The 24299-nt window shown below is 52.6% G+C and overlaps 1 protein-coding gene across 2 annotated transcripts in view; it reads right to left on the bottom strand.

Moving 5' to 3' along the window:
* LOC129713837 (pleckstrin homology domain-containing family A member 4-like) overlaps window positions 1-24299 on the bottom strand; it is a 52567-nt gene that overhangs the window by 20957 nt on the left and 7311 nt on the right. For both annotated transcript variants that reach the window (XM_055663167.1, XM_055663168.1), the window contains exons 2-13: window positions 23681-23786; window positions 22904-23008; window positions 21033-21105; window positions 19400-19500; window positions 17088-17200; window positions 15142-15591; window positions 10272-11034; window positions 8809-8895; window positions 7185-7298; window positions 4776-4844; window positions 2267-2347; window positions 593-742 (exon numbers count right to left, since the gene is read on the bottom strand). In XM_055663167.1, the coding sequence (XP_055519142.1) occupies window positions 593-742; window positions 2267-2347; window positions 4776-4844; window positions 7185-7298; window positions 8809-8895; window positions 10272-11034; window positions 15142-15591; window positions 17088-17200; window positions 19400-19500; window positions 21033-21105; window positions 22904-23008; window positions 23681-23773 (2199 nt within the window). In that variant the 5' untranslated portion in view covers window positions 23774-23786. The remainder of the gene's footprint in view (window positions 1-592; window positions 743-2266; window positions 2348-4775; window positions 4845-7184; window positions 7299-8808; window positions 8896-10271; window positions 11035-15141; window positions 15592-17087; window positions 17201-19399; window positions 19501-21032; window positions 21106-22903; window positions 23009-23680; window positions 23787-24299) is intronic.

Consider the following 24299-nt stretch of genomic DNA (forward strand, 5'->3'; position numbering starts at 1 on the left):
TGGGTTTGGTGTAGGTCTTGCAGTCGAATTGAATTGAATTGAATTGAATGTCGAGCTGACCATTTAACATTTTGTAAAAACGGGTCAAACGGTGAGCTTCTGTCTGTGTGTCTGTCTGTTCTGTCTGTCTCGGAGAGGGTTCCACCCCAGAGAATTCAGAAGTTTGGTGACACTCGCTTCTCTCTCATAGGTGTTAGTAACAAATCGAGCGGCCTGTCTTTGGACACGTTCGATGGAAGAAATGTTTTTATTTGTGTATGGGTCCCATGCTGCAACTGCCTAGTCCAAATGAGGTCTAACGAGGGTGAAGTACAGCTTCTCCTTGACAGAAGTTGAACAGTGATGAAAGTTGAGCCTCAGAAGGTTTAGGACACCTGTTGCTTTCACCGTTGCATGATGAGTCTGACCATTCCAACGCAGATCATTCTGCAATTTGATGCCAAGATACTTGGTTTGTTTGGGTTCTTCAAGGGTGGTACCATGTATATTGTAAGATGTTTCGCCTGGATTCCTCTTTCTGGTGACATGCTTGGATACGTCACCTCCCACCATTCCGTTCTACCGGTGAGCGAGGCGATGTGTGCACACTTACCATGGAGAGGTCGCAGAGCCTGGCCCGGGTCTGGATCAGCTCCTCCTGCAGAATCTGCTGCTGCCACAGTAACCTCTTCCCGATGCTCTGCTGCCCCCCAAACTCCGCCAACTGGCCACGGGTCACTTCCAGAGCTCCCTCCAGCTTGTCCTAGAGAGAGACCAGAGTGCACATCAACGCTCGCTGCAACCTTTGGCCTGTGTCGGGTAGACCTCCCCTGTCAAACCTCCTCAGTAAATCCCCTCTGCTGCAACCTCTCCCCCAGTTCCCACACCCCTCCCCTCTGGCCAAGTCAGTGGTTATTTTTAAGGCAGAGACGGATGGATTCTTGTTCAAGAAGGAACTGCAGATGCTGGAAAATTGAAGGTAGACTAAATGCTGGAGAAACTCAGTGGGTGAGGCAGCATCTATGGAGCGAAGGAAATAGGCAACGTTTCGGGCCAAAACCCTTCTACAGACAGACTTAATTAGTACGGGTGTCATGGGTTATGGGGAGAAGGCAGGAGAATGGGATTGAGAGGGATAGATCGATCAGCCATGATTGAATGGCAGAGTAGACTTGATGGGCCGAATGGCCTAATTTTTCTCCCATCCCCCGCCCCCTCCATCTATGACCCTCTCCATCCCTTTCAGTTCTCCTTCCATAGCTCCCTCCAGCTTGTGCACCCTTTTACTTTTAACCTCCGCCAGCTTCTACTGCATTCTGTCCCTCTGTAATCTCTACCCCCCACAGATCGGTGAGAGCAAACTGGTTCCTTGCTGTATTTCCTCCTTACCTCTGGCCCTCCCTCCCCCATCTCCAACCCTCGTAGAACCTCTCCCCTGAACATCCTCCAGCCCCTACCCTTGTGTCATTTCCTCTACGTCCCCCGCTTGCACTGCTGAAACCCCCCCCCCCCCCCCCCCGTGTCCACTCCAGCTCTTGTTGCACCCTCTCCCTGTAATTTCAGTCCCATCCCCTCCACAATCCCTGGGCTCCTTGAATGTAGTTGCGCCCTCATTTGGGGCAGTGTTTGATGGGGCAGTGTGCAGAGGTAGAGTCTAGTCGCTAATGCGTTCATGTCTTGAACTCCTTCCCCCACCCCTGCTCCTATAGATGCGGCCCATACAGACACCCGCTTTGGCCAAATGCAGCCACAAGTCCCGTTTCCACAGCAGGCGGTAGAAATCTTTGCCTGAACACTGGAGTGAAATATCGAAATATATGGAGTGAAGTTTCATCGGCACTGAATTCACACAATAGGGAAGTGAGAGGACACTGACTAGCATTCGGGAGGCACGGTGGCGCAGCGGTAGAGTTGCTGCCTTTACAGCGCCAGAGACCAGTGTTCAATGCTGACCACGGGTGCTGTCCCTGTGAATGTGTGGGTTTTCATCGGGTGCTGCAGTTTCCTCCCACACTCCACAGACGTGCAGGTTTGTAGCTTAATCGGCTTCGGTAACAATTGTAAATTGTCCCTAGTGTGTAGGACAGTGCCAGTGCACGGGGAGTGCTAGTCAGAGAGGACCCAGTGGGCCGAAGGGCCTGTTTCCCCGCTGTATCTCTAAACTGATCGGGGCAGAAGTCTCATTTAGACTCTGATCTGTCCGAGAGGGGAGGAAGGAAGAAGTGAGGGGAATTTGGTTTGGTGGGTTGGGAGGGGAGAGCATCAGTTGCTGGTATTTTTGACTTACCTTCTCTATCTTGAGTGGAGTTGCTTCGGCCACAAGTCCCTGGAGAACTCTGTCCTGCCCGCACAACCTGGTCAACAGCACCTGAGGAGACAACGCAGGGATCATCAGATCCAAATAACAACTGAAGAACATACAACAACTGAAGAACATACATAACCATCCAACCCACACTGCCCTTATCATTAAGAGCATGATAGGATAGTGTAGAGGGTGTCTAACCCGTGGTGCCCTGCCTTGGGCGAGTTTGAAGGGTGTAGAAGGGTGCTAACCCATTTTGCCCTTGCCCTGGGAGTGTTTGATACAACAGCGAAGAGAGAACCTCAGGTAGACAAAAATGCTGGAGAAACTCAGCGGGTGAGGCAGCATCTATGGAACGAAGGAATAGGTGACGTTTCGGGTCGAGGCCCCGAAACGTCACCTATTCCTTCGCTCCATAGATGCTGCCTCACCCGCTGAGTTTCTCCAGCATTTTTGTCTACCTTCGATTTTCCAGCATCTGCAGTTCCTTCTTAAACAAGAGAGAACTTCACTTTGTAGTTAACTCAGGAGCATTAGCTGCAAAACCAGCAGGATGCTCCTCAGCTTCTTCCCACAGGCTATAAGACTGTTAAATGGACTTTGCCCCCTGCCAAGTATCGCGCACAAACCTCCACACTGCAGCAGAGCCACTGTTGTGCCGCTGCCGGTCGGAACGCCTGTTGAATGTTTAGTAGAGTGTTAAATTTGTTCATGATACATGTATTTTTTTATTTCTATTTATTTTTCATGCACACTGAATGGACACTGGTTGAGCAACGTTTTTTTGTTTCCTCTGGGTATGCGAATACTCAGGAAATGACAATAAAGATATACAATACAATACAATACAATACAATACAACTCAGCGACACAGGCAGCATCTCTGGAGAGGATATGCTGTTCCTGCCCTACAGTGGTTGATGGGATAGTGCAGGGGGACTTTTACTCTGTGTATAACATTAGTTTTCCACGATCTGGGAATGTTTGAAGGGACATTGAAGAGTAAGCTTTACTCTGTATCCAGCCCACACTGTCCCTGTCCTGGGAGTGTTTGATGGGGCAGTGTAGAGGGAATTTTACTTTGTATTTCAGCTATATTCTGCTTCCTCTGGGACAGCGAGAAAGGAGCTTCACTTCAGATTATGGCACTGCCCTGTGCCTGTTGAATCTGAGAACGGTTCTTGAAATGGTTTTGTTTATCTTAAGAGCTGATGTAAAGAGTTGGGTTTAGCATAGTGGTGCAGCTGGTAAACCCACTGCCTCACAGCGCCACAGACACCATTCTGATCCTGACCTTCATTGCTGTCTGTGTGGAGTTTGCATGTTCTTCACACAACTGTGTGGAGTTCCACAGGTGATCCGGTTTCCTCCTGCATCCCAAAGACGTGCGATTTTATAGGTTAATTGGCCTCTGTAAATTGCCCCTGATGTGTAGGGATTGGATGGGAAACCATACAGACAGACAGATAGATAGACACTAAGTGCTGGAGTAACTCAGCGGGACAGGCACCATCTCTGGAGAGAAGGAATGGGTGACGTTTCGAGTCGAGACCCTTCTTCAGACTGATATCAGGGGAGAGGGAGATACATAGATAAGGAAGTGTAAGGTGTGAAAACAGGTAGTGTGAACGGGTGATTGATGGATGGCGTGGACTCGGTGAGCCAGAGACTCTGTTTCCATGCTGTATCTTTCAATCAACCAAGACATTTTGTAGAGGAATAAAAGATTGGCGGTCACGGTGGCACAGTGGTAGAGTTGCTGCCTTACAGCGCTTAGAGTCACACAGTGTGGAAACAGGCCCTTCAGCCCAATTTGACAACAGCCAAGTCAATGGATATCTTTAAAGCAGAGTGGACGAGGAGAGGGTGTTTCCACTAGTCTAGGACTAGAGGTCACAGCCTCAGAATTAAAGGACGTTCCTTTAGGAAGGAGATGATGAGGAATTTATTTCGTCAAAGGGTGGTGAATCTGTGGAATTCTGTGGAGGTCTACAGATATTTTTTTGGGCAGTCACGGTGGCGCAGCGGTAGAGTTGCTGACCTACAGCAAATGCAGCGCCGGAGACCTGGGTTCAATCCCGACTACGGGTGCTGTCTGTACGGAGCTTGTACGTTCTCCCTGTGACCTGCGTGAGTTTTCTCCGAGACCTTCTTCTTCTTGCGTATGGCATGCACAGCCCAAAGTTGTAAGACAACTTGTTCTGTTTGATCTTCTGTTTGTGCACGCCAGGTTGATTGCATTCGTCGCACGTGAAGGTTGCAATCTCGCACCCCTCCGAGATCTTCAGTTTCCTTCCACACTCCAAAGACGCACAAGTACGTAGGTAAATTGGCTTGGTGGACGTAAAAACTGTCCCTAGTGTGTGGCGGGTGGTGTTAATGTGCGGGGAACTCTGGTCGGCACGGGCCTGATGGGCCGAAGGGCCTGTTTCCGCACTGAATCTCTAAACTAAACTAAAGGATAATCCGAGAGGCTGAAAACCAGACTTACATCAACTTCACTCTCAGCCATTTTGATGGGTTCCGCTGTAAATTCCGGGTAGATCTCGACAGCACCTCCCTGCACACACAGAGAGAGTGAGTGAATGTTAGTGTCCGACCACTCCCAATGAACCACACACAATAACCCTGAGCCTCCCCACATTGTCCAAACACATGGTTACTCTGGTGAGGAATGTTAGCTGGACAAAAATGCTGGAGAAACTCAGCGGGCGAGGCAGCGTCTATGGAGCGAAGGAAATAGGTGACGTTTTGGGTCGAGGCCCTTCTTCAGACCTTCGCTCCATAGATGCTGCCTCACCCGCTGAGTTTCTCCAGCATTTTTTGTCTACCTTCGATTTGTGCCAGCATCTGTGTCAGCTTAGTGTCATCCATATTAATGATCTGGATGAGGGAATTGAAGGCAATATCTCCAAGTTTGCGGATGACACTAAGCTGGGGGGCAGGGTTAGGTGTGAGGAGGATGCTAGGAGACTGCAAGGTGACTTGGATAGGCTGGGGTGAGTGGGCAAATGTTTGGCAGATGCAGTATAATGTGGATAAATGTGAGGTTATCCATTTTGGTGGCAAAAACGGGAAAGCAGATTATTATCTAAATGGTGGCCGATTGGGAAAGGGGGAGATACAGCGAGACCTGGGTGTCATGGTACACCAGTCATTGAAGGTAGGCATGCAGGTGCAGCAGGCAGTAAAGAAAGCAAATGGTATGTTGGCTTTCATAGCAAGAGGATTTGAGTATAGGAGCAGGGAGGTTCTACTGCAGTTGTACAGGGTCTTGGTGAGACCACACCTGGAGTATTGCGTGCAGTTTTGGTCTCCAAATCTGAGGAAGGACATTATTGCCATAGAGGGAGTGCAGAGAAGGTTCACCAGACTGATTCCTGGGATGTCAGGACTGTCTTATGAAGAAAGACTGGATAGACTTGGTTTATACTCTCTAGAATTTAGGAGATTGAGAGGGGATCTTATAGAAACTTAAAAAATTCTTAAGGCGTTGGACAGGCTAGATGCAGGAAGATTGCTCCCGATGTTGGGGAAGTCCAGGACAAGGGGTCACAGCTTAAGGATAAGGGGGAAATCCTTTAGAACCGAGATGAGGAGAACTTTTTTCACACAGAGAGTGGTGAATCTCTGGAACTCTCTGCCGCAGAGGGTAGTTGAGGCCAGTTCATTGGCTATATTTAAGAGGGAGTTAGATGTGGCCCTTGTGGCCAAGGGGATCAGAGGGTATGGAGAGAAGGCAGGTACGGGATACTGAATTGGATGATCAGCCATGATCATATTGAATGGCGGTGCAGGCTCGAAGGGCCGAATGGCCTACTCCTGCACCTAATTTCTATTTTTCTATGTTTCTATCTGCAGTTCTTTCTTTAACAACTGGTGAGTAATGTTATCAAAGGTATCAAAGGTATTTTATTGGTCACATTCACATACACCTAGGTGTAGTGAAGTGAAATGCTTCTTGTCATTTTGCAGCACATAAAGAAGGAATACAGACATAACATTAATAAGAGTTTTAAACATAAAGAACATCCCCCCCACAATGGTTCCCATTATGAGGGAAGGCAGAAAGTCCAGTCCCCAGCCCCAGTGTTGTTCAGTGTTTTGTGGAAACGTGAAGAATTGCAGGTTAATACACAGAAGGACACAAAGTGCTGGAGTATCTCAGCAGGTCAGGCAGCGTCCCTGGAGAACATGGTCAGGTTGAGACCCTTCTTCAGACTCGACCCAAAGCGTCACCTATGTAAAGATCTGCGCGCCTGACTGACCCTGCTGAGTTACTCCAGCACCTTGTGTCCTTTTGCTCAGCGTATCTCCGCTGCTCCACCCAACTCCCAGAAACTGCCCGAGGTCATCTTGGTTTGAAACAAGCTTCCTGCCTTAACCCTGCACCCCTCCCAGCCCCAACCACCCCCATCCCACCCACGTGTGTGTCTCTCTCCTCTCAGTCTAGAAACGTCCCGAATAAAGGCAGCAATTCTAGAACCATTAGCAAATGTACTCCCCATTTTGACACCCGTTTTCACCCCGCTCCCAATCCCCTCCCACCTGCCCACTCCACTCCTCACACTTTCCCCTCATTTCTACTCTACTCTCCCCTCCTCTTCCATTCTACATTCCCCCTCCCTAACCGTCTCCCGTCTCCACCACCCTCCTGCTCACCCCATCCCGTTGCCCCCCTTCCCCCCCTATTCTCCTGCCTGTTCCACTCTCCCCCCATTTCTATTGTCTCCCTGTTCTTCCCTTCACACTCTCCCCCTCCCATTCTATTTCTTCTTCCCTCCCACTCCCCTCAGCCCCGCTCTCTCCCAGTCTCCCCCACTCCCCACTGACCCTCCTCCCTTCCCGGGCCCTTCCCTCCCCGTTGCCCTGGTTTGCCCCGGCAACGTGACGTGATTACATTGACGGAGGGGGCGAGGGAGAGTCTCCGGACCGCGGGCAGCACAGGAACGAAGCCGGCCCGAGGCGAGGTGGGAGGTCGAGGGGGGAGCTGGATGAAGCTGGAACAGCTTCCCTGTAGAAGGGAAAGAGAGAGTTAGAGGAAACTTGGCAAGAGAAAGCAAAAAGGTACCTGAACAGGAGGCAGACAAAAATGCTGGAGAAACTCAGCGGGTGAGGCAGCATCTATGGAGCGAAGGAAATAGGTGATGTTTCGGGTCGAGACCCTTCTTCAGACTGATGTGAGGGTGGGGAGGGTGGCAGGAGAAAGAAAGGAAGAGCAGCACCTCATATTTCGCTTGGGCAGTTTGCACCCCAGCGATATGACCATTGACTTCTCTAATTGCAGGGAGTCCTTACTTTCTCCTCCCCTTCTCAGCTCTCCCTCAGCCCTCTGTCTCCCCCTCTTCCTTTCTTCCTCCCGCCCTCACATCAGTCTGAAGAAGGGTTTCGAGCCGAAACGTTGCCTATTTCCTTCGCTCAATAGATGCTGCCTCACCCGCTGAGTTTCTCCAGCATTTTTGTCTACCTTCGATTTTCCAGCATCTGCAGTTCCTTCTTAAACAGGTACATGAACAGGACACATTTGGGGAGATATGGACCAAACGTGAGCAGTTGGGACTAGTGTAGCTGGGACATGTTGGCCCGAGTGGGCAAGTTGCCCCTACCTCTCTCTTCCCAATTTGACTAGCCCTGTGGCCTATTATTAATTTATTATCGGCACATGTACCGGGATACAGTGACAAGCTTTTTGTTGCATGCTAACCGGTCAGTCAGGAGAGGGGAGGAAGAGAAACTGGTCCATGATTATGCAGGTGGCCTTGCCGAAGCAGCGTGAACTGTAGATGGAGTCAGTGGAAGGGAGGTTGGTTTGTGTGGAAGATAGACACAAAATGCTGGAGCAGCTCAGCGGGACAGGCAGCATCTCCGGAGAGAAGGAATGGGTGACGTTTCGGGTCGAGACCCTTCTTCAGACTGATGTCAGGGGAGTGGGCGGTGCAGAGATAAGGACGTGTATAGATAAGGAAGTGCAAGGTATGAAAACAGGACCCAATGGATCTCGACCCAAAACATCACCCATTCCTTCCATCCAGAGATGCTGCCTGTCCCACTGAGTTACTCCAGCACTTTGTGCCTATCTTCGACTTAAACCAGCACCTGCAGTTCCTTCCTACAAGGTCAGTTTGTGTGATAGTCTGGGCGGTGTCCGCAACGCTCTGCAATTTCTTTAGCCTGCTAAGGAGGTAAAGGGGTTGGTGTGGTTTCTTGCCCATGTGCTCTTATACTGCAGGCAACAGGTAATGTGGTCCCCAAAGCTGGGGGGGGGGGTCACAGAACCCACAGTCTCTGCCCCCAGAGGTCACAGTCATTCAGCTCATCCACAGCCGACCCCCCTGTGGTTACCCAGTCACTGGGCTCCAGGAGGAGGGGGAGGGGAAAGGGGAGTCTCTCCAGAGGGAGGGGGTAGGGGAGTATCTGTCCTGTTTTGGGCTCCGTGTGGTCTGCCAGTCTCCCCGTCCCTGGACTCAGAGGTCAGCGAGAGCCGGCACATCCCCGGGCCGGTTCGAACCACCACTGGAACTTACCGCTGCTGCCGACAGTCTCAGAGCACTTCCCCAGGGCGAGCTGATCGACGGAGCATGCGGTGGGTACCCGACAGCAAACGATGGAGGCTGCTTCATGTAGGGGACGAGGGGGATGGAGGGGGGACGGGGGAGGATGGGGGGGGGGGGGGGATGGGGGGGGGGGGGGGGGGGGGAGAGAGACGGAGAGAAATAAGTCAGGCCAAGGGAGGACAGAGAAATTGAATCAAAAAGATTGAAGGTGACAACGATGGAGGGGTGGGTGTGGGGTGAGACAGAGGCGTCCAAACAAGACGGGGAGATATATTGAATCAATGGGGTGGGGTGGAAGAATGAGACATATGGGCCGGCGGTGATGGAGAGGGGAGGGAGGGAGAGAGGAGAGAGAGAGGGAGAGAGGGAGAGAGGAGGGAGAGGGAGAGAGAGGGAGAGAGGGAGAGAGGGAGAGGGGGAGATAGGGAGAGGGAGAGAGGGAGATAGGAGAGAGGCGAGAGAGTAGAGAGGGAGAGAGTAGAGAGGGAGAGAGGAGAGAGGAGAGAGGAGAGAGGAGAGAGGAGAGAGGAGAGAGGAGAGAGGAGAGAGGAGGGAGGAGAGAGGAGGGAGGAGGGAGGAGGGAGGGAGAGAGAGAGACACACACACACACACACATACACACAGAAAGCAGGAGTCACGCAGAGGGAGGAAAGAGAGAATGAATCAGAGGTGGAAGCGAACAGAGGTAGACAGACAGTGATCGAGAGGAGAGATGGGTGTGGGGTGAGACAGAGATGTCCGAACATGACGGATAGAAAGAAGGAGACAGGCAGAGGGTGGAGAGAGAGAGAGAGACATTTGGGGTAGAAGTACACAGAGAGTGTAGAAAGATTGGATTATAGGGGTGGGGTGAAAAGAATCAGAGCCGGAGGCGGAGAGAGAGATTTTTTGATGGATTATAAGGATGGTGTGGAAGAAGGTAGATAGACAATGGGCGGAGAGAGAGATTTTATGATGGGGTGAAAGGACATAGACAGAAGGTGGAGAGATTGTCGGGATGGAGTGGAAGAAGACAAATAGATGGATCATGGGGGTGAGGTGAAAGTAGGAGACAGAGTGGAGAGAGAGATTGTATTCCAGGGATGGCGTGGAAGATGGCAGAGGGTGGAGAGAGATTAAATCAATGGGTGAAGGGAGACAGACAGAAGATAGAGAGAGATTGGATTATGGTGAGGGGGTGGACGATGGCAGATAGATCGGTGGAGAGAGATTGGGTGAAGGTAAGGAGACAAGAGTGGAGAGAGAGGTTGCATTACAGGAGTGTGGTGGAAGGGGACAGAGATTAGATCATAGAGTGGGGTGGAAGGCAGATGGACAGAGAATGACAGACAGAGGGGGAAGAGAAGAATGTTGGTTTATTCTAGTTGGTGAATGAGTTGGATATTAACAAATGCCAGCTCCATGAAGCGTATTTACTCGATGCCTTTACTCACCCTGTGTCTGCTGAGGGAGCGGTCCCTGGTCCTGTCCACGGGGCTGTGAGGCGGGTACAGGAGCCTGGGGCAGGGCCTGTAGCATCTGCTGGACAAGGTGGCCATCGACACCGAGTCCCTCTCGTCGAGAGGCGGCCGATCCCCGGGCCTGTGGCGGCTCCTCAGCGTGTGGAGGGGCGGGAGGCCGTGGTGATCGTCCGTGGGCAGTACGTCGAGCCGGCTGGCGGGAGTCTGCGGCCTCGAGGCCTGTCCTCGGACTCTGGCCGTGAGGAGGCCGGGCTGGAGGTGACCGTTGCCCGCCGCCACCGCCGGCTGCTGAGGGGGGAGGACGTCGATGCGGCCCACCGGGGTGTGAGGCCTAGTCGGGCCTCGGCTGCAGGGGGGGAGTAGGCCGGGCGGCGGCGCCTCTACGCGGGGGTGGAGGCCCGTGGGGGGCCGGGAGGCCGGCGGGGTGGGAGTAACGCAAGGCCGGTGGTGGGTGGACAGGTAGCGGCCGTCGGGGGTGAGCGAGCGCCGCAGCACCTGGTAGCGGGGAGGCGCGGACGGGGGGCCGGGGGCGGCGGGAGGCAGCGAGCTGCAGCGGTACGAGGCGAGGCCCGGGGGGCGAGGCCTCTCCCCCGGCCCCGCCACCGCCTCCCGTCGCCGGCCGCCCTCCGTGGGCGTGGAGCGGCCGGAGTGGAGCCGAGAGTTGACCGAGGAGATGGGGAAGCCATCGACCAGACACTCGTACACATGGCCGGACTGCGTGGTCACCAGGTACTGCCTGTAAACAAGACACAACAAAGGAGGTTTCACCAGCACAAAATCATCAGAGGAATTGATTAAAACATAGAAACATAGAAAATAGGTACAGGAGTAGGCCATTCGGCCCTTCGAGCCTGCACCGCCATTCGATATGATCATGGCTGATCATCCAACTCAGTATCCCGTACCTGCCTTCTCTCCATACCCCCTGATCCCTTTAGCCACAAGGGCCACATCTAACTCCCTCTTAAATATAGCCAATGAACTGTGGCCTCAACTACCTTATGTAGCAGAGAGTTCCAGAGATTCACCACTCTCTGTGTGAAAAATGTTTTTCTCATCTCGGGCCTAAAGGATTTCTCCTTTATCCTTAAACTGTGACCCACTTTGTCCTGGACTTCCCCAACATCGGGAACAATCTTCCTGCATCTAGCCTGTCCAACCCCTTAAGAATTTTGTAAGTTTCTATAAGATCCCCCCTCAATCTCCTAAGTACAAGCCGAGTCTATCCAGTCTTTCTTCATATGAAAGTCCTGCCATCCCAGGAATCAGTCTGGTGAACCTTCTCTGTACTCCCTCTATGGCAAGAATGTCTTTCCTCAGATTTGGCGACCAAAACTGTACACAATACTCCAGGTGTGGTCTCACCAAGACCCTGTACAACTGCAGTAGAACCTCCCTGCTCCTATACTCAAATCCTTTTGCTATGAATACTAACATACCATTCGCTTTCTTCACTGCCTGCTGCACCTGCATGCCTACTTTCAATGACTGGTGTACCATGACACCCAGGTCTCGTTGCATCTCCCCTTTTCCTAATCGGCCATCGATTATGTAAAAGAATATGTGTGTTATGATTGTGTTTATAATTTGTTTGGTTGTTTTGTTGTTTGTCTTTTTGCACAAAAGTCCGCGAGCATTGCCACTTTCATTTCACTGCACATCTCGTATGTGTATGTGACAAATAAACTTGACTTGACTTGACTTGACTTGATTTACATCTCTTGATGCTCCTGAACACATTATCAGTGATGTAAAGGGCCTGTCCCACTTTCCCGACTTATTCACGAATTCTCCCGAGTTTTCAAACTCGCAGAATGATCGTAACGAGTCCTTAGGAGGCCGTGGATATATCGTAGCGGCTAGTTATGCCAGCCATAGGTACTCGGGGCATCAGGTATAGAGGCTGTTCCACTGTACGAGCAAATTCAAGAGTTCTCCCGAGTTTCAACCTGATTCGAATTCGGAGAATTACGGCAATGGCAGCTAGTGGGTACTCGAGGCTCTCGTGGACATTTTTCAACATGTTGAAAAATCTTCACGAGCTTACCGCGTTTCCCGAGTACCTGCCGTTAGCGTTACGAGCCGCTTAGAGACGTCCCGAGACGTTCCTTCCTACTCATCTTAAACGAACGGGGGATTTGATAGTTCACCATGCTTGCTGCTTGGCAGCTGGCGGTTATTTAATAACCTGTTAACTTCAGGACATTCGCTGCGAGCAAGTCATTGATGAGGAACGCTGAGGGCATTCCACAGAGAGTGTAACCCGTCCTCAACAATGATTGACGCTGTGCCTTTCTGGACAAAGATGACGGGGTCATCTGTGAACCAAGAGCCTGAAACGCTGACAGTTCCTGGAAACGGGGCTGGGCCACTGCCAACACCGACCAAGATTCAAGTGAGTTTATTGTAATGTGTCCCTGATAGGACAATGAAATTCTTGCTTTGCTTCAGCACAACAGAACATAGTAGGCATTGACTACAAAACAGATCAGTGTGTCCATATAACATTGTATAAATATATACACACACAAATAAATAAACTGATTGCAAATAACAGATAATGGGTTATTAATATTCAGAGTTTTGACCTCCCTGCCCCATCAACGTTCAGCCCGGCCGGTGTTGGTATTAATGGTTACTGTGGCTGCTGATCACTCAGCGATTTCTCCGGGTTAATGGTGACCTCCTCTTTCCCCACTCTCAGCTCTCCCAGACCGAGATGCCGTAATGATTTACCCGCGACCGCCACAGCTCAATGCACCGGGTAACGCTGTGTGTACAGAGAGGGAGGGTGACATAATGGTGCCGTGTTTACAAACACAGGGACACTCTCCTGATACATCACACACTGGCGGCACAGTGGCGCAGTGTTACGCTGCTGCCTCCAACACCAGGGACCCAGGTTCGATCCTGACCTCGGGTGCTGTTTGTGTTGAGTTTGCAAGTTCTCCCTGTGTGACCGCGCGGGTTTCCTCCGGGTGCTCCGGTTTCTTCCCACATCCCAACGATGTGCGGGTCGGTGGGTAAATTGAAACAGCTAACCTTGGAATCTCTCTTTGTAGGTAGACAAAAATGCTGGAGAAACTCAGCGGGTGCAGCAGCTTATATGGAGGAGCAAAGGAAATGGGCAACGTTTCGGGCCAAAACCCTTCTTCAACCCTTCCCCCTTCGTAGTGTGTTAACTGTTAACTGAGACCGGCCCCAAGCAAAAAATCCAAGGACAATCTACAACAAGATACAGGGCAGAACGCCACGGGAGACCCTTCTTCTCTGTGGCTATCAAACTGTACAACTCCTCCCCCTTCTGTAATGGGGTAGACTGAAACTGACTGACTCCTCAACCCCCCCCCCCCTCCCCCAATCTTTCTACATCCCCCAAACCTTTCCACTTGTCACTTTAATTTCATGTTTCAATAGACAATAGGTGCAGGAGTAGACCATTTGGCCCTTCGAGCCAGCACCGCCATTCAATGTGATCATGGCTGATCATCCCCAATCAGTACCCCGTTCCTGCCTTCTCCCCATATTCCTCGGACTCCGCAATTTTTAAGAGCCCTATCTAGCTCTCTCTTGAAAGCATCCAGAGAACCTGCTTCCACCGCCCTCTGAGGCAGAGAATTCCACAGACTCGCCACTCTCTGTGAGAAAAAGTGTTTCCTCGTCTCCGTTCTAAATGGCTTACTCCTTATTCTTAAACTGTGGCCCCTGGTTCCGTACTCCCCTAACATCGGGAACATGTTTCCTGCCTCTAGCGTGTCCAAGCCCTTAACAATCTTATATGTTTCAATGAGATACCCTCTCATCCTTCTAAACTACAGAGTGTACAAGCCCAGCCGCTCCATTCTCTCAGCATATGACCCTCCCGCTATCCTGGGAATTAACCTTGTAAACCTACGCTGCACTCCCTCAATAGCAAGGAAGTCCTTCCTCAAATTAGGGGACCAAAACTGCACACAATACTCCAGGTGTGGTCTCACTAGGTCTCTGTACAACTGTAGAAGGACCTCTTTGCTCCTATTTTCGATTCCTCTTGTTATAAAGGCCAACATGCCATTCGCTTTCTTCACTGCCTGCTGTACCTGCATGCTTACTTTCATAGACTGATGTACAAGGACCCCCAGATCCCGTTGTACTTCCCCTTTTCCCAACTTTACGCCATTTAGATGTATTCATGTACGTTTCATGTATTTTGTGTTGTTTGTGACTATTGGTAGATCAATTTTCCCCCTTGGATAATTAAAGTTATCTTGTATCGCATCGCATCGTACAACCTCACAGTGTATGGGCCACATATTGATTGGGATTGAACAGGAGTTTTGTTCTCGATGATAGACACACACAAAATGCTGGAGTAACTCAGCGCATCGGGCAGCATCTCTGGAGAGAAGGAATGGGTGACGTTTCAGGTCGAGAAAGTGTCAGGGGAAATGGAGACTAGAGATATGGAAGGGCAAGGTGTGAAAACACATCAAAGGGGATGTCGATCACGGAAATATAAACTGGTTCATCGTTGGCTTAAGGGAAGGTGACAGCGAGGCATACGCTAGCCAAGGGGATCAGAGGGTATGGAGAGAAGGCAGGTACGGGATACTGAGTTGGATGATCAGCCATGATCATATTGAATGGCGGTGCAGGCTCGAAGTGCCGAATGGCCTACTCCTGCACCTAATTTCTATGTTTCTATACAAACAGTAAAATTAATCAGGAGGACAGGACAGTTTTGTTCGAAGATAGACACAAAATGCTGGATTTACTCAGCGGGTCAGGCAGCATCTCTGGAGAGAAGGAATGGGTGTCGTTTGGGGGTTGAGACCCTTCTCGGACAGATCTGTTGTGTACTTACTCGTCCTCCTCTCCGTCTGGCAGCTCCTCCTTCTGCGACTGAACCCACTGTTCGACATGCGAAAGCGAGGTGGTTCTCTGGACGTCCCTGGCCGTGAGCTCAGGCTTGGGGCTGCCCTCGAAGTTGAACACCGCGCTGTGGAAGGCGCTGGTGGGAGTGGGAGGGGGTACAGCGCCGTTGCGGGCCGGTGGCGTCAGCCGCTCCAGGGAGATGGTGAATGATGTATCCGCTCGGTGGCTGTCGGTGGGAAGCAGGGACCCGTGCCGGCGTGCTTCCGTCCCCGCCTCCTCTTGCAGCTTGACCCAGGGGTCCGCCTTGGAGAGGTTGGCGATCTCCAGCGACTCAGCACTTTGGGCGTTGTTGTGCTGGAGGGCCGATTCGGTGAGATCTTTGTAGCTGCAATATTGACGCTCCTGGGGAACGGGCTTTGAAACCTTGGTCGAGTGGAAGCTGTGAGGAGAATCCAAACGGTGCGAGCGTCAATAAAGGTGGAGCAGCGGCAGAGCTGCTGCCTTATGCCCCTGTCATAGAAACATAGACAATAGGTGCAGGAGGAGGCCATTCGGCCCTTCGAGCCAGCACCGCCATTCATTGTGATCATGGCTGATCATCCCCAATCAATAACCCGTACCTGCCTTCTCCCCATATCCCTTGACTCCACTAGCCCCTAGAGCTCTATCTAACTCTCTCTTAAATCCATCCAGTGATTTGGCCTCCACTGCCCTCTGTGGCAGGGAATTCCACAAATCCACAACTCTCTGGGTGAAAACGTTTTTTCTCACCTCAGTCTTAAATGCCCTCCCCTTTATTCTAAGACTGTGGCCCCTGGTTCTGGACTCGCCCAACATTAGGAACATTTTTCCTGCATCTAGCTTTTTATCATTTTATATGTTTCTATAAGATTCCCCCTCATCCTTCTAAACGCCAGTGAATACAAGCCTAGTCTTTTCAATCTTTCCTCATATGAAAGTCTCGCCATCCCAGGGATCAATCTCGTGAACATACACTGCACTGCCTCAATCACAAGGATGGCCTTCCTCAAATTAGGAGACCAAAACTGTACACAATACTCCAGATGTGGTCTCACCAGAGCCCTGTACAACTGCCTTACAGCACTAAGAAAGCCGGGTTCGATCCTGACTACGGGCGCTGTCTGTACGGGGAGCTGCTACATTCTCCCCGTGACCTGCGTGGGTTTTGACCGGGTGCTCCAAATTCCTTGAGGCAGGACATTCTTGCTATTGAGGGAGTGCAGCATAGGTTTACAAAGTTAATTCCCAGGATGGCGGGACTGTTATATGCTGAGAGAATGGAGCGGCTGGGCTTGTACACTCTGGAGTTAGAAGGATGAGAGGGCATCTCATTGAAACATATAAGATTGTTAAGGGCTTGGACACGCTAGAGGCAGGAAACATGTTCCCGATGTTGGGGGAGTCCAGAACCAGGGGCCACACACAGTTTAAGAATAAGGAGTAAGCCATTTAGAACGGAGACGAGGAAACACTTTTTCTCACAGAGAGTGGTGAGTCTGTGGAATTCTCTGCCCCAGAGGGTGGTGGAGGCAGGTTCTCGGGATGCTTTCAAGAGAGAGCTACTATCTAGCTCTCGCTCTTAAAAATAGCGGAGTCAGGATATATGGGGAGAAGGCAGGAACGGGGTACTGATTGGGGATGATCAGCCATAATCACATTGAATGACGGTGCTGGCTCGAAGGGCCGAATGGCCTACTCCTGCACCTATTGTCTACAGTCTAGTCTCTACACCGTGGGGATGAATAGGATGGGGTCTGGTCTGTTGGCATTCTGTCCCACTGCAGTATGGGGTGTGTGTGGAGCTGAGGGGAAACGCTGAAGTGACCTCCTCCTTAGATAGACACCAAATGCTGGAGGCAGCATCCCTGGATATCAGTAATGGGTCGAGACCCTTCTTCAGACCCTCCTCCTTACCCGGTGAAGTCAGTCTCCACGCGTGCCGACTGGCCCATGGCCCTGATCCATCCATTCATGTCGTCCTGAGTGTCAGCGCTGAAGCAGTACGTCCTCATTCCCGGGTGCTCAGCCTGGGGGTGGGGAGAGGTTACGTCAGTCAGACTCTCGGGAACTCACAGAAATTCACAAGTCTACATGCTTCATCAACGGTGTGCTAGTACCTGCCTCAACTACCTCCTCCGGCAGCTGGTTCCATTTACCCCGCACCTTGGTCTAAAAAACAGTTCCCTTCAGCTTCCTATTAAACCTTTTCCCTCCTCACCTTAAACCTATGTCCTCGTCATAAATTCATAAGTGATTGGAGCAGAATTAGGCCATTCGGCCCATCAAGTCTACTCCGCCATTCAGTCATGGTTGATCTATCTCTCTCTCCTAACCCTATTCTCCTGCCTTCTCCCCATAGCCTCCCTGCAGCTGAGCACCTCTGCTATCAAGCTTCTCGGGAACAGCTTCCCCTCCCCTCTGTTTAGTTTAGAGATACAGTGCGGAAACAGGTCCTTAGGCCCACCGAGTCCTTGCCAACCAGCGATCCCCGTACACTCGATCTATCTTGTACAAAATTGAGATTTTTTTAACCAAACATAATTCAATAGACAATAGACAATAAGTGCAGGAGTAGGCCATTTGGCCCTTCAATGTGATCATGGCTGATCATTCCCAATCAGTACCCCGTTCCTGCCTTCTCCCCATATCCCCTGACTCCGTTATTTTTAAGAGCCCTATCTAGCTCTCTCCACCGCCCTCTGAGGCAGAGAATTCCACAGACTCACCACTCTCTGTGAGAACAAGTGTTTCCTCGTCTCTGTTCTAAATGGCTTACTCCTTTTTCTTAAACTGTGTGGCCCCTGGTTCTGAACTCCCCCAACATCGGGAATATGTTTCCTACCTCTAGTGTGTCCAAGCCCTTAACAATCTTATATGTTTCCATGAGATCCCCTTACAATTCACTTACAAGCCTGTACCTGTGACCGCGTGGGTTTTCTCCGAGTGCTCCGGTTTCCTCCCACACTCCAAAGACGTACAGGTTTGTATGTTAATTGGCTTCTGTAAATTGTCCCCAGCGTGTGTAGGATAGTGTAAGTGTACAGGGATCACTGGTTGGTACGGACTCGGTGGGCCGAAGGGCCTGTTTCCGTACTGTATCTCTAAACTAAACTACAAAGGATCAAGACTCCAGCTCCAGAGGACAAGGAACTAAATGGGAATGGGAGAGTTTTGGGGGGGATTCTTAGCAATGGGGAGCAGCGATTCCGGAAACTGGGAGTGAGTGGGAATGCATTTTATCCAGAGCGATTTTATAAATTAGGAATGAGTGAGGTGGGGTTTGATCTGGAGGTGCTGGAATCTTGATCAAAACACAAAGTGCTGGAGTAACTCAGCGGGTCAGGCAGCATCTGTGGAGGGAATAGACAGATGAGATTTCGAGTCGGTACCCTTCATCAGACTGAAGGTCCCGACCCGAAGCATCTGACCCGCTGAGTTCCTCCAGCAATTTGTGTTTCACTTGTGGTTTTATCCATCTGGGGAGTGGAACAACAAGGGGAGTGAATGGAACTGAGGGATTCCACATGATGGGGATGAATGGAACCGAGTTTGATCCAGTGAGATTCAGAATGAACAGGATAGGGTCAGGTCCAGTAGTGTTTTGTACAATGGGAGGAAGAGAAACAAGAGAGAAGTCTCAAATGCAAGAGCTCAAACAAGTGTAGGAAGGAACTGCAGATGCTTGTTTACACTGAAAATAGGTGCAAAATGCTGGAGTAACTCGGCGGGACAGGCAGCATCTCTGGAGAGAAGGAATAGTTGATGTCTTGGGTCGAGACCCGCCTTCAGACTGAGAGGGCTTCAATCTGAAGTAGGGTCATGACGCAAAACGTCAACTATCCATGTTCTCCAGAGATGCTGCCTGTCCCGCTGAGATGCTCCAGTACTTTGTGTCCATGTTGGGAGTTCCAACTGCACTAGATCAGAGCAGGAAGATCTGGGCAGCTGCCAGTCTCTGCAATGGACCCTGGTTGGAGGGTTGGGTTGAGATGGCTGGAGATGATGGGTTGATGGGCAGGGATGAGCTTGTTGGATCAGGACCGCACGAAATGGGAAGGAGTGCTTGGTGGTAGCCCCGGTTATTGTGGTTCATGGAAAGAGGTCCCGGGAAGGTGGGGAGTGAGATGGACAGGGACATGGTCAATCTCCAGCCCAACCACCCAACACACCGCAACGTTGACATCCCACATTCCCAAATTCAAAACAAGTTCCCATCTGGACTGTGCCTTGAAAGCAAATTTCCGGTTCTTCCGATCTTGTGGGTCGATCGCTGAGATGTTGTAACTCGGCATTGGAATGCTCCCCAGGATCCGTTCTTCCCGACTGTCTGTGGAGAACAAGGATCATGGAATCACTATCTCTGCATCCCAGGCTTTCCCTGCTCCCGCGGCAACGGTGGTTTTAGGTAATGGATGGGGGCCATCTCTGCCCTTCTCCCTTCCGCTCGTCCCCCTCTCACCCCCCCATACCCTCCCGCCCCTTGCTTCCCACTCTCACTGCCACTCCATCTCCCCAGCGTACATTCCCCGGAGGATGACCACCCTCCCTGGGGTGGACTCCCTGATTTATCTCAAATCACCCCAAGTTGATCATGCGAGCAACATGTGTGTACATGTCTGTTTGCACATACCTCCATGTGAACCGTGAGTGTGCTTGTATGCATGCAGCGAGAGTGTGCATGCGGTGAGTGTGTGCATGCAGTGAGTGTATGTGTATGCAGTGAGTGTGCAAGGGTGTGCGCTCTGAGTGTTCGTGCACTGTGCGTGTGCGTGTTGTGGTCGTGTGTGATGAGCGTGTATTTGTGCATGTTGCATGTGTGTGTGGTGAGCGTGTGTGTGTGTGGTGAGCGTGTGTGTGTGTGTGGTGGGTGTGTGTGGTGAGCGTGTGTAGTGTGTGTGTGTGCGGGGGGCGGGGGGGGAAACTTTTAAAATTTTTCCCCTGCACGGAGAACCCGACCTTTCCCTGTCGGGTCTCCGTTGTCGTTGGGGCTGCAACGTGGAGCGGCCTTCAGCAGGAACGTCCTGGGGCTCCAGTCACGGAGCTGCGGACCTACTCACCATCACGGAGCTGGCCGAGTCCGGAGCGGGAGGAGCGGGTGGTGGCGTGCTGCTGTGACCCGACCCTCCGAGATTCGGAGGCTTACCGCAGGTCTGGCGGACAGTGACACCGGGAGCCCGCGGGTCCCTGCTGGGAGACCGCTTTTCGGGGCTTCTGCAACGGCGACTTCTCCCGCCCGAGTAGCGGGGTCGAGGATGACCTGGAGCGGGGCCTGACATCATCGCCCGGCGTGGCTTCAACGGCTGCGGGACTTTGCCAGCGCCCGCCCGGGGCTCCAACAACAAGACCCGGAGCGCGGCCTTGCATCACCCGGCGCGGCGTTAATGGCCGCGGGACAATTGTTATCGCCCGCCGGGGGCTCTGACTTTGACTCTGACATCGGGGGGAGAGGGAAGTGCAGGGGAGGGATACGTTTTTTTTGCCTTCCATCACAGCGAGGTGGAGATGGGCTGTGAGGGATGTCTGTGTAAATTGTGTTGTGTCTTGGGTCTTTTTTTTCTTGTATGTATGACTGCAGAAACAACATTTCACTTGAGCCTCTATGAGGTTCAAGTGACAAATAAATTGTATTGTATTGTATTGTATTGTGCGTGTGGTGAGCGTGGGGCCACAGATCCTGGTCTCCAGAAGGCTCGGCCCTCCAGCATTGATCCAGGGTGGAGGGACCTCTGCAGAGCACTGGCCAGCCCCGGTGAAACCAATTAGCAGCAGAACATTCCGCTCCTCAGAACCAGAGGAGAGGCATCTGAGCCTGGCCGGGGAGGAACAGCTCGAGGGGGAGTGGTCTCCAGGGTCCCTTACCTCGGTAGTAGAAGAGACAGAAGTCAGACAGGACGAACCATCTTCGTTTCCACAGCTTCAGCCCAGAGCTGTCCTGAAAGGTAGAGAGAAGCCATCAGCTCAGCGGAATTGCAGAGGGACCTCACCATCCCAGCAGTGAGTACAACACTCCCAGCACAAGCTGACAGCGAGCTGATTCTCCCATGGCCGAGGCACGGACAAGCACTATGCCCGAGCCCTTTCCCGGGGTTACTAATTTGATTGGTCCCCTAATTTGGTCTACTAAATTGGCCCCCTAATTTGAGGAAGGACATTCTTGCTATTGAGGGAGTGCAGCGTAGGTTTACAAGGTTAATTCCCGGAATGGCGGGACTGTCATATGCTGAGAGAATGGAGCAGCTGGGCTTGTACACACTGGAGTTTGGAAGGATGAGAGGAAATCTCATTGAAAGATATAAGATTGTTAAGGGTTTGGACACGCTAGAGGCAGGAAACATGTTCCCGATGTTGGGGGAGTCCAGAACCAGGGGCCACACAGTTTAAGAATAAGGAGTAAGCCATTTAGAACGGAGACGAGGAAACACTTTTTCTCACAGAGAGTGGGGAGTCTGTGGAATTCTCTGCCTCAGAGGGCGATGGAGGCCGGTTCTCTGGATACTTTCAAGAGAGAGCTAGACAGGGCTCTTAAAAATAGCGGAGTCAGGGGATATGGGGAGAAGGCAGGAATGCTCTGAGCAGTGTTCCATGCATCCCCTCCTCTGCCCCTGACCCACAACCTCTGAGCAAGGCTGCAGATGGAGTAATTCTCCACAAGAGGGAGCCCCTGCTCCATATCTGAAATGGACAGGAAACTCCACCATTGACCACAAACCATCCCTAGCAAGGGGGTGGTCATCCATTCCTCTCCAGTCTCGGGGACACCAGGTGTAGGGAGCTGGGTTTGCACCCTGGGTATGGAGACGTCAGCTCTGCATCTCTGCCATTCTCCCCTCTGCTCGTCCCTCTCACACCCCCCCCCCCCCCCCCCCCCCCCCCCCCCCTCCCACAGTACCATTTTGTGTCTACTTCTGAAGAAGGGTCTGGAGTTCCCCGAAACGTCAACCATAGCTTCCTTCTCTCCAGAGATGCTGCCTGTCCCACCCCAGGTTACTCCCTCAGTCATTCTGTGCTTCTTCTTCACCCTTTGCTCCCTATTCCCCAGAAATCCAGTCCCTCTGCTGTCCCCCACCCACCACCCTCCCCCCCCTTCCCCCCACCCCCCCCACTATCTACCCCACCCTCCCCTGGTATAGCACCTACCCACCTCCCCCCTCCCCTATCTACCCACCCTCCCCACCCACTCCCCCCACTCACCCCTCTCCTCCCTCCCCATCCCCCTCCACACCCACCCTCTTCCCACTCCCACCCACCCCCCCTCCTATCTACCCACCCTCCCCACCCATCCCCCACTATTCCCCCCTCCGTCAGTCCCCCTCCCTACCCACTCCCCCACCCCCCCCCCACCCCCACCCCACCCCCCCCCCATCCCCCCCATCCCCCACTCCCCCACCCACCCTCCCCCCTCCACCCACCCCACCCCCTATCTACCCACCCCTCCACCCATCCCCCCCACCCCCCCCCCTCCCACCCCCCCCCCCCCCCCCTCCTCCCCCCCCCCCCCCCCCCCCACTCCCCCCACCCCCCCCCCCCCCCCCCCACCCCCCCCCCCCCCCCCCCCACCCTCCCCCACCCACCCCCCCATCCCCACCCCCATCCCCCACTCCCCACCCCCCACCCATCCCCCCCCCCCCACCCACCCCCCCCACCCCCATCCCCCACCCCCCCCCCACTCCCCACCCCCACCCCCACCCCCACCCCCCCCCCCCCCCCCCCTCCACCCACCCCCCTTTTACCTGTTTGTGCAACCAGCCCCGCATCACGGTGGCAGAGTTGGGGTCCCGTTTGATCGCCTGCTCCCTCTTGCCGAAGTTGTGCACCTTCCTCAGTGGTCGGAGGGGCTGGGCAAACACAGCGAGATGTCAGAGTCACTCATAGAATCGACCCACTGAAAATGGGGCATCTGTCACCCCACGGACTCAAAGACCAAGTTGGCTGGCACTTTATTTGTCACGTGTACCGAGGGACAGTGAACATATTTTTTGTATACAGTTAAGTACAAGCATCGCCATAAATAAGAACTTGGATACATATTAGCATGTGTAGGAAGGAACTGCTTCGTGATACAGCCTGGAAACAGGCCCCGAGTCCGCTCCGACCAGCGATCACCCCGCACACTAGCACCATCCTACACACACTAGGGACAATTTACAGTTTGACCAAAGCCAATTAACCCAGAAACCTGCACGGCTCTGGAGTGCGGGAGGAAACCGGAGCACCTGGAGAAAACCCACGAGGGTCACGGTGAGAATGTACAAACTCCGTACAGACAGCACCCGTGGCTAGGATCGAACCCAGGTCTCTAGCGCTGTGAGGCATCGACTCTACCGCTGTGTCACCGTGCCGGCCTTGGGTTGCAGAATGGCAGGTGGGCCGAATCACCCCAGCCCATTCCATGGGTGTCTGAAGGAGGGAACGGGAGAGCCAGGATGGGCTGGGAAGGGTGGGGGGGGGGGGGGGGTGGGGGAGGTTTGGCGAGCGAGGGGGGGGGGAGGGGTGTGGAGCTTTCTAACCTTTGACCCCAGCGGGTTAGCGAGGGAGGCGATGGTGCCGACACTGGAGCCGAGGCTGAGGCCACTGCGGGGCCGGTCCGATGCCACAGACATTGCTGCTGTCACCCTGAAATAGAGGTAGAGGTCTCGCCATCAGCAGTGAGCCACACCGCTCCCAAACCCAGCCGTAATCTGAACCCTGCCCCCCCACCCCCAACACCCCCCCCCCTCCCCCACCACCCACCGCACCGTCTCTCACCACGGTACAGCTCCCCCTCGACAAGTGTGTGTGTGTGTCTGATCGCAATGTGTGGCTAATTCAAGGGCGGTGCAGCGGGTGGAACTGATCTGACTGGATAGCATACAAAACAAGAGGATTTCCATATAGGTTCTTCTGCAGTTGTATAGGGCTCTGGTGAGACCACATCTGGAGTATTGCGTACAGTTTTGGTCTCCTAATTTGAGGAGGGACATCCTTGTGATTGAGGCAGTGCAGCGTAGGTTCACGTGCCAGAAACAGAGAAAAATAGGTGCACGAGTAGGCCATTCGGCCCTTCGAGCCAGCACCGCCATTCAATATGATCATGGCCGATTATCCAAAATCAGTACCCTGTTCCTGCTTTCTCCCCATATCCCTTGA

The sequence above is a fragment of the Leucoraja erinacea genome, chromosome 37 (genome assembly GCF_028641065.1).
Source record: "Leucoraja erinacea ecotype New England chromosome 37, Leri_hhj_1, whole genome shotgun sequence".
NCBI lineage: Eukaryota > Metazoa > Chordata > Chondrichthyes > Rajiformes > Rajidae > Leucoraja > Leucoraja erinaceus.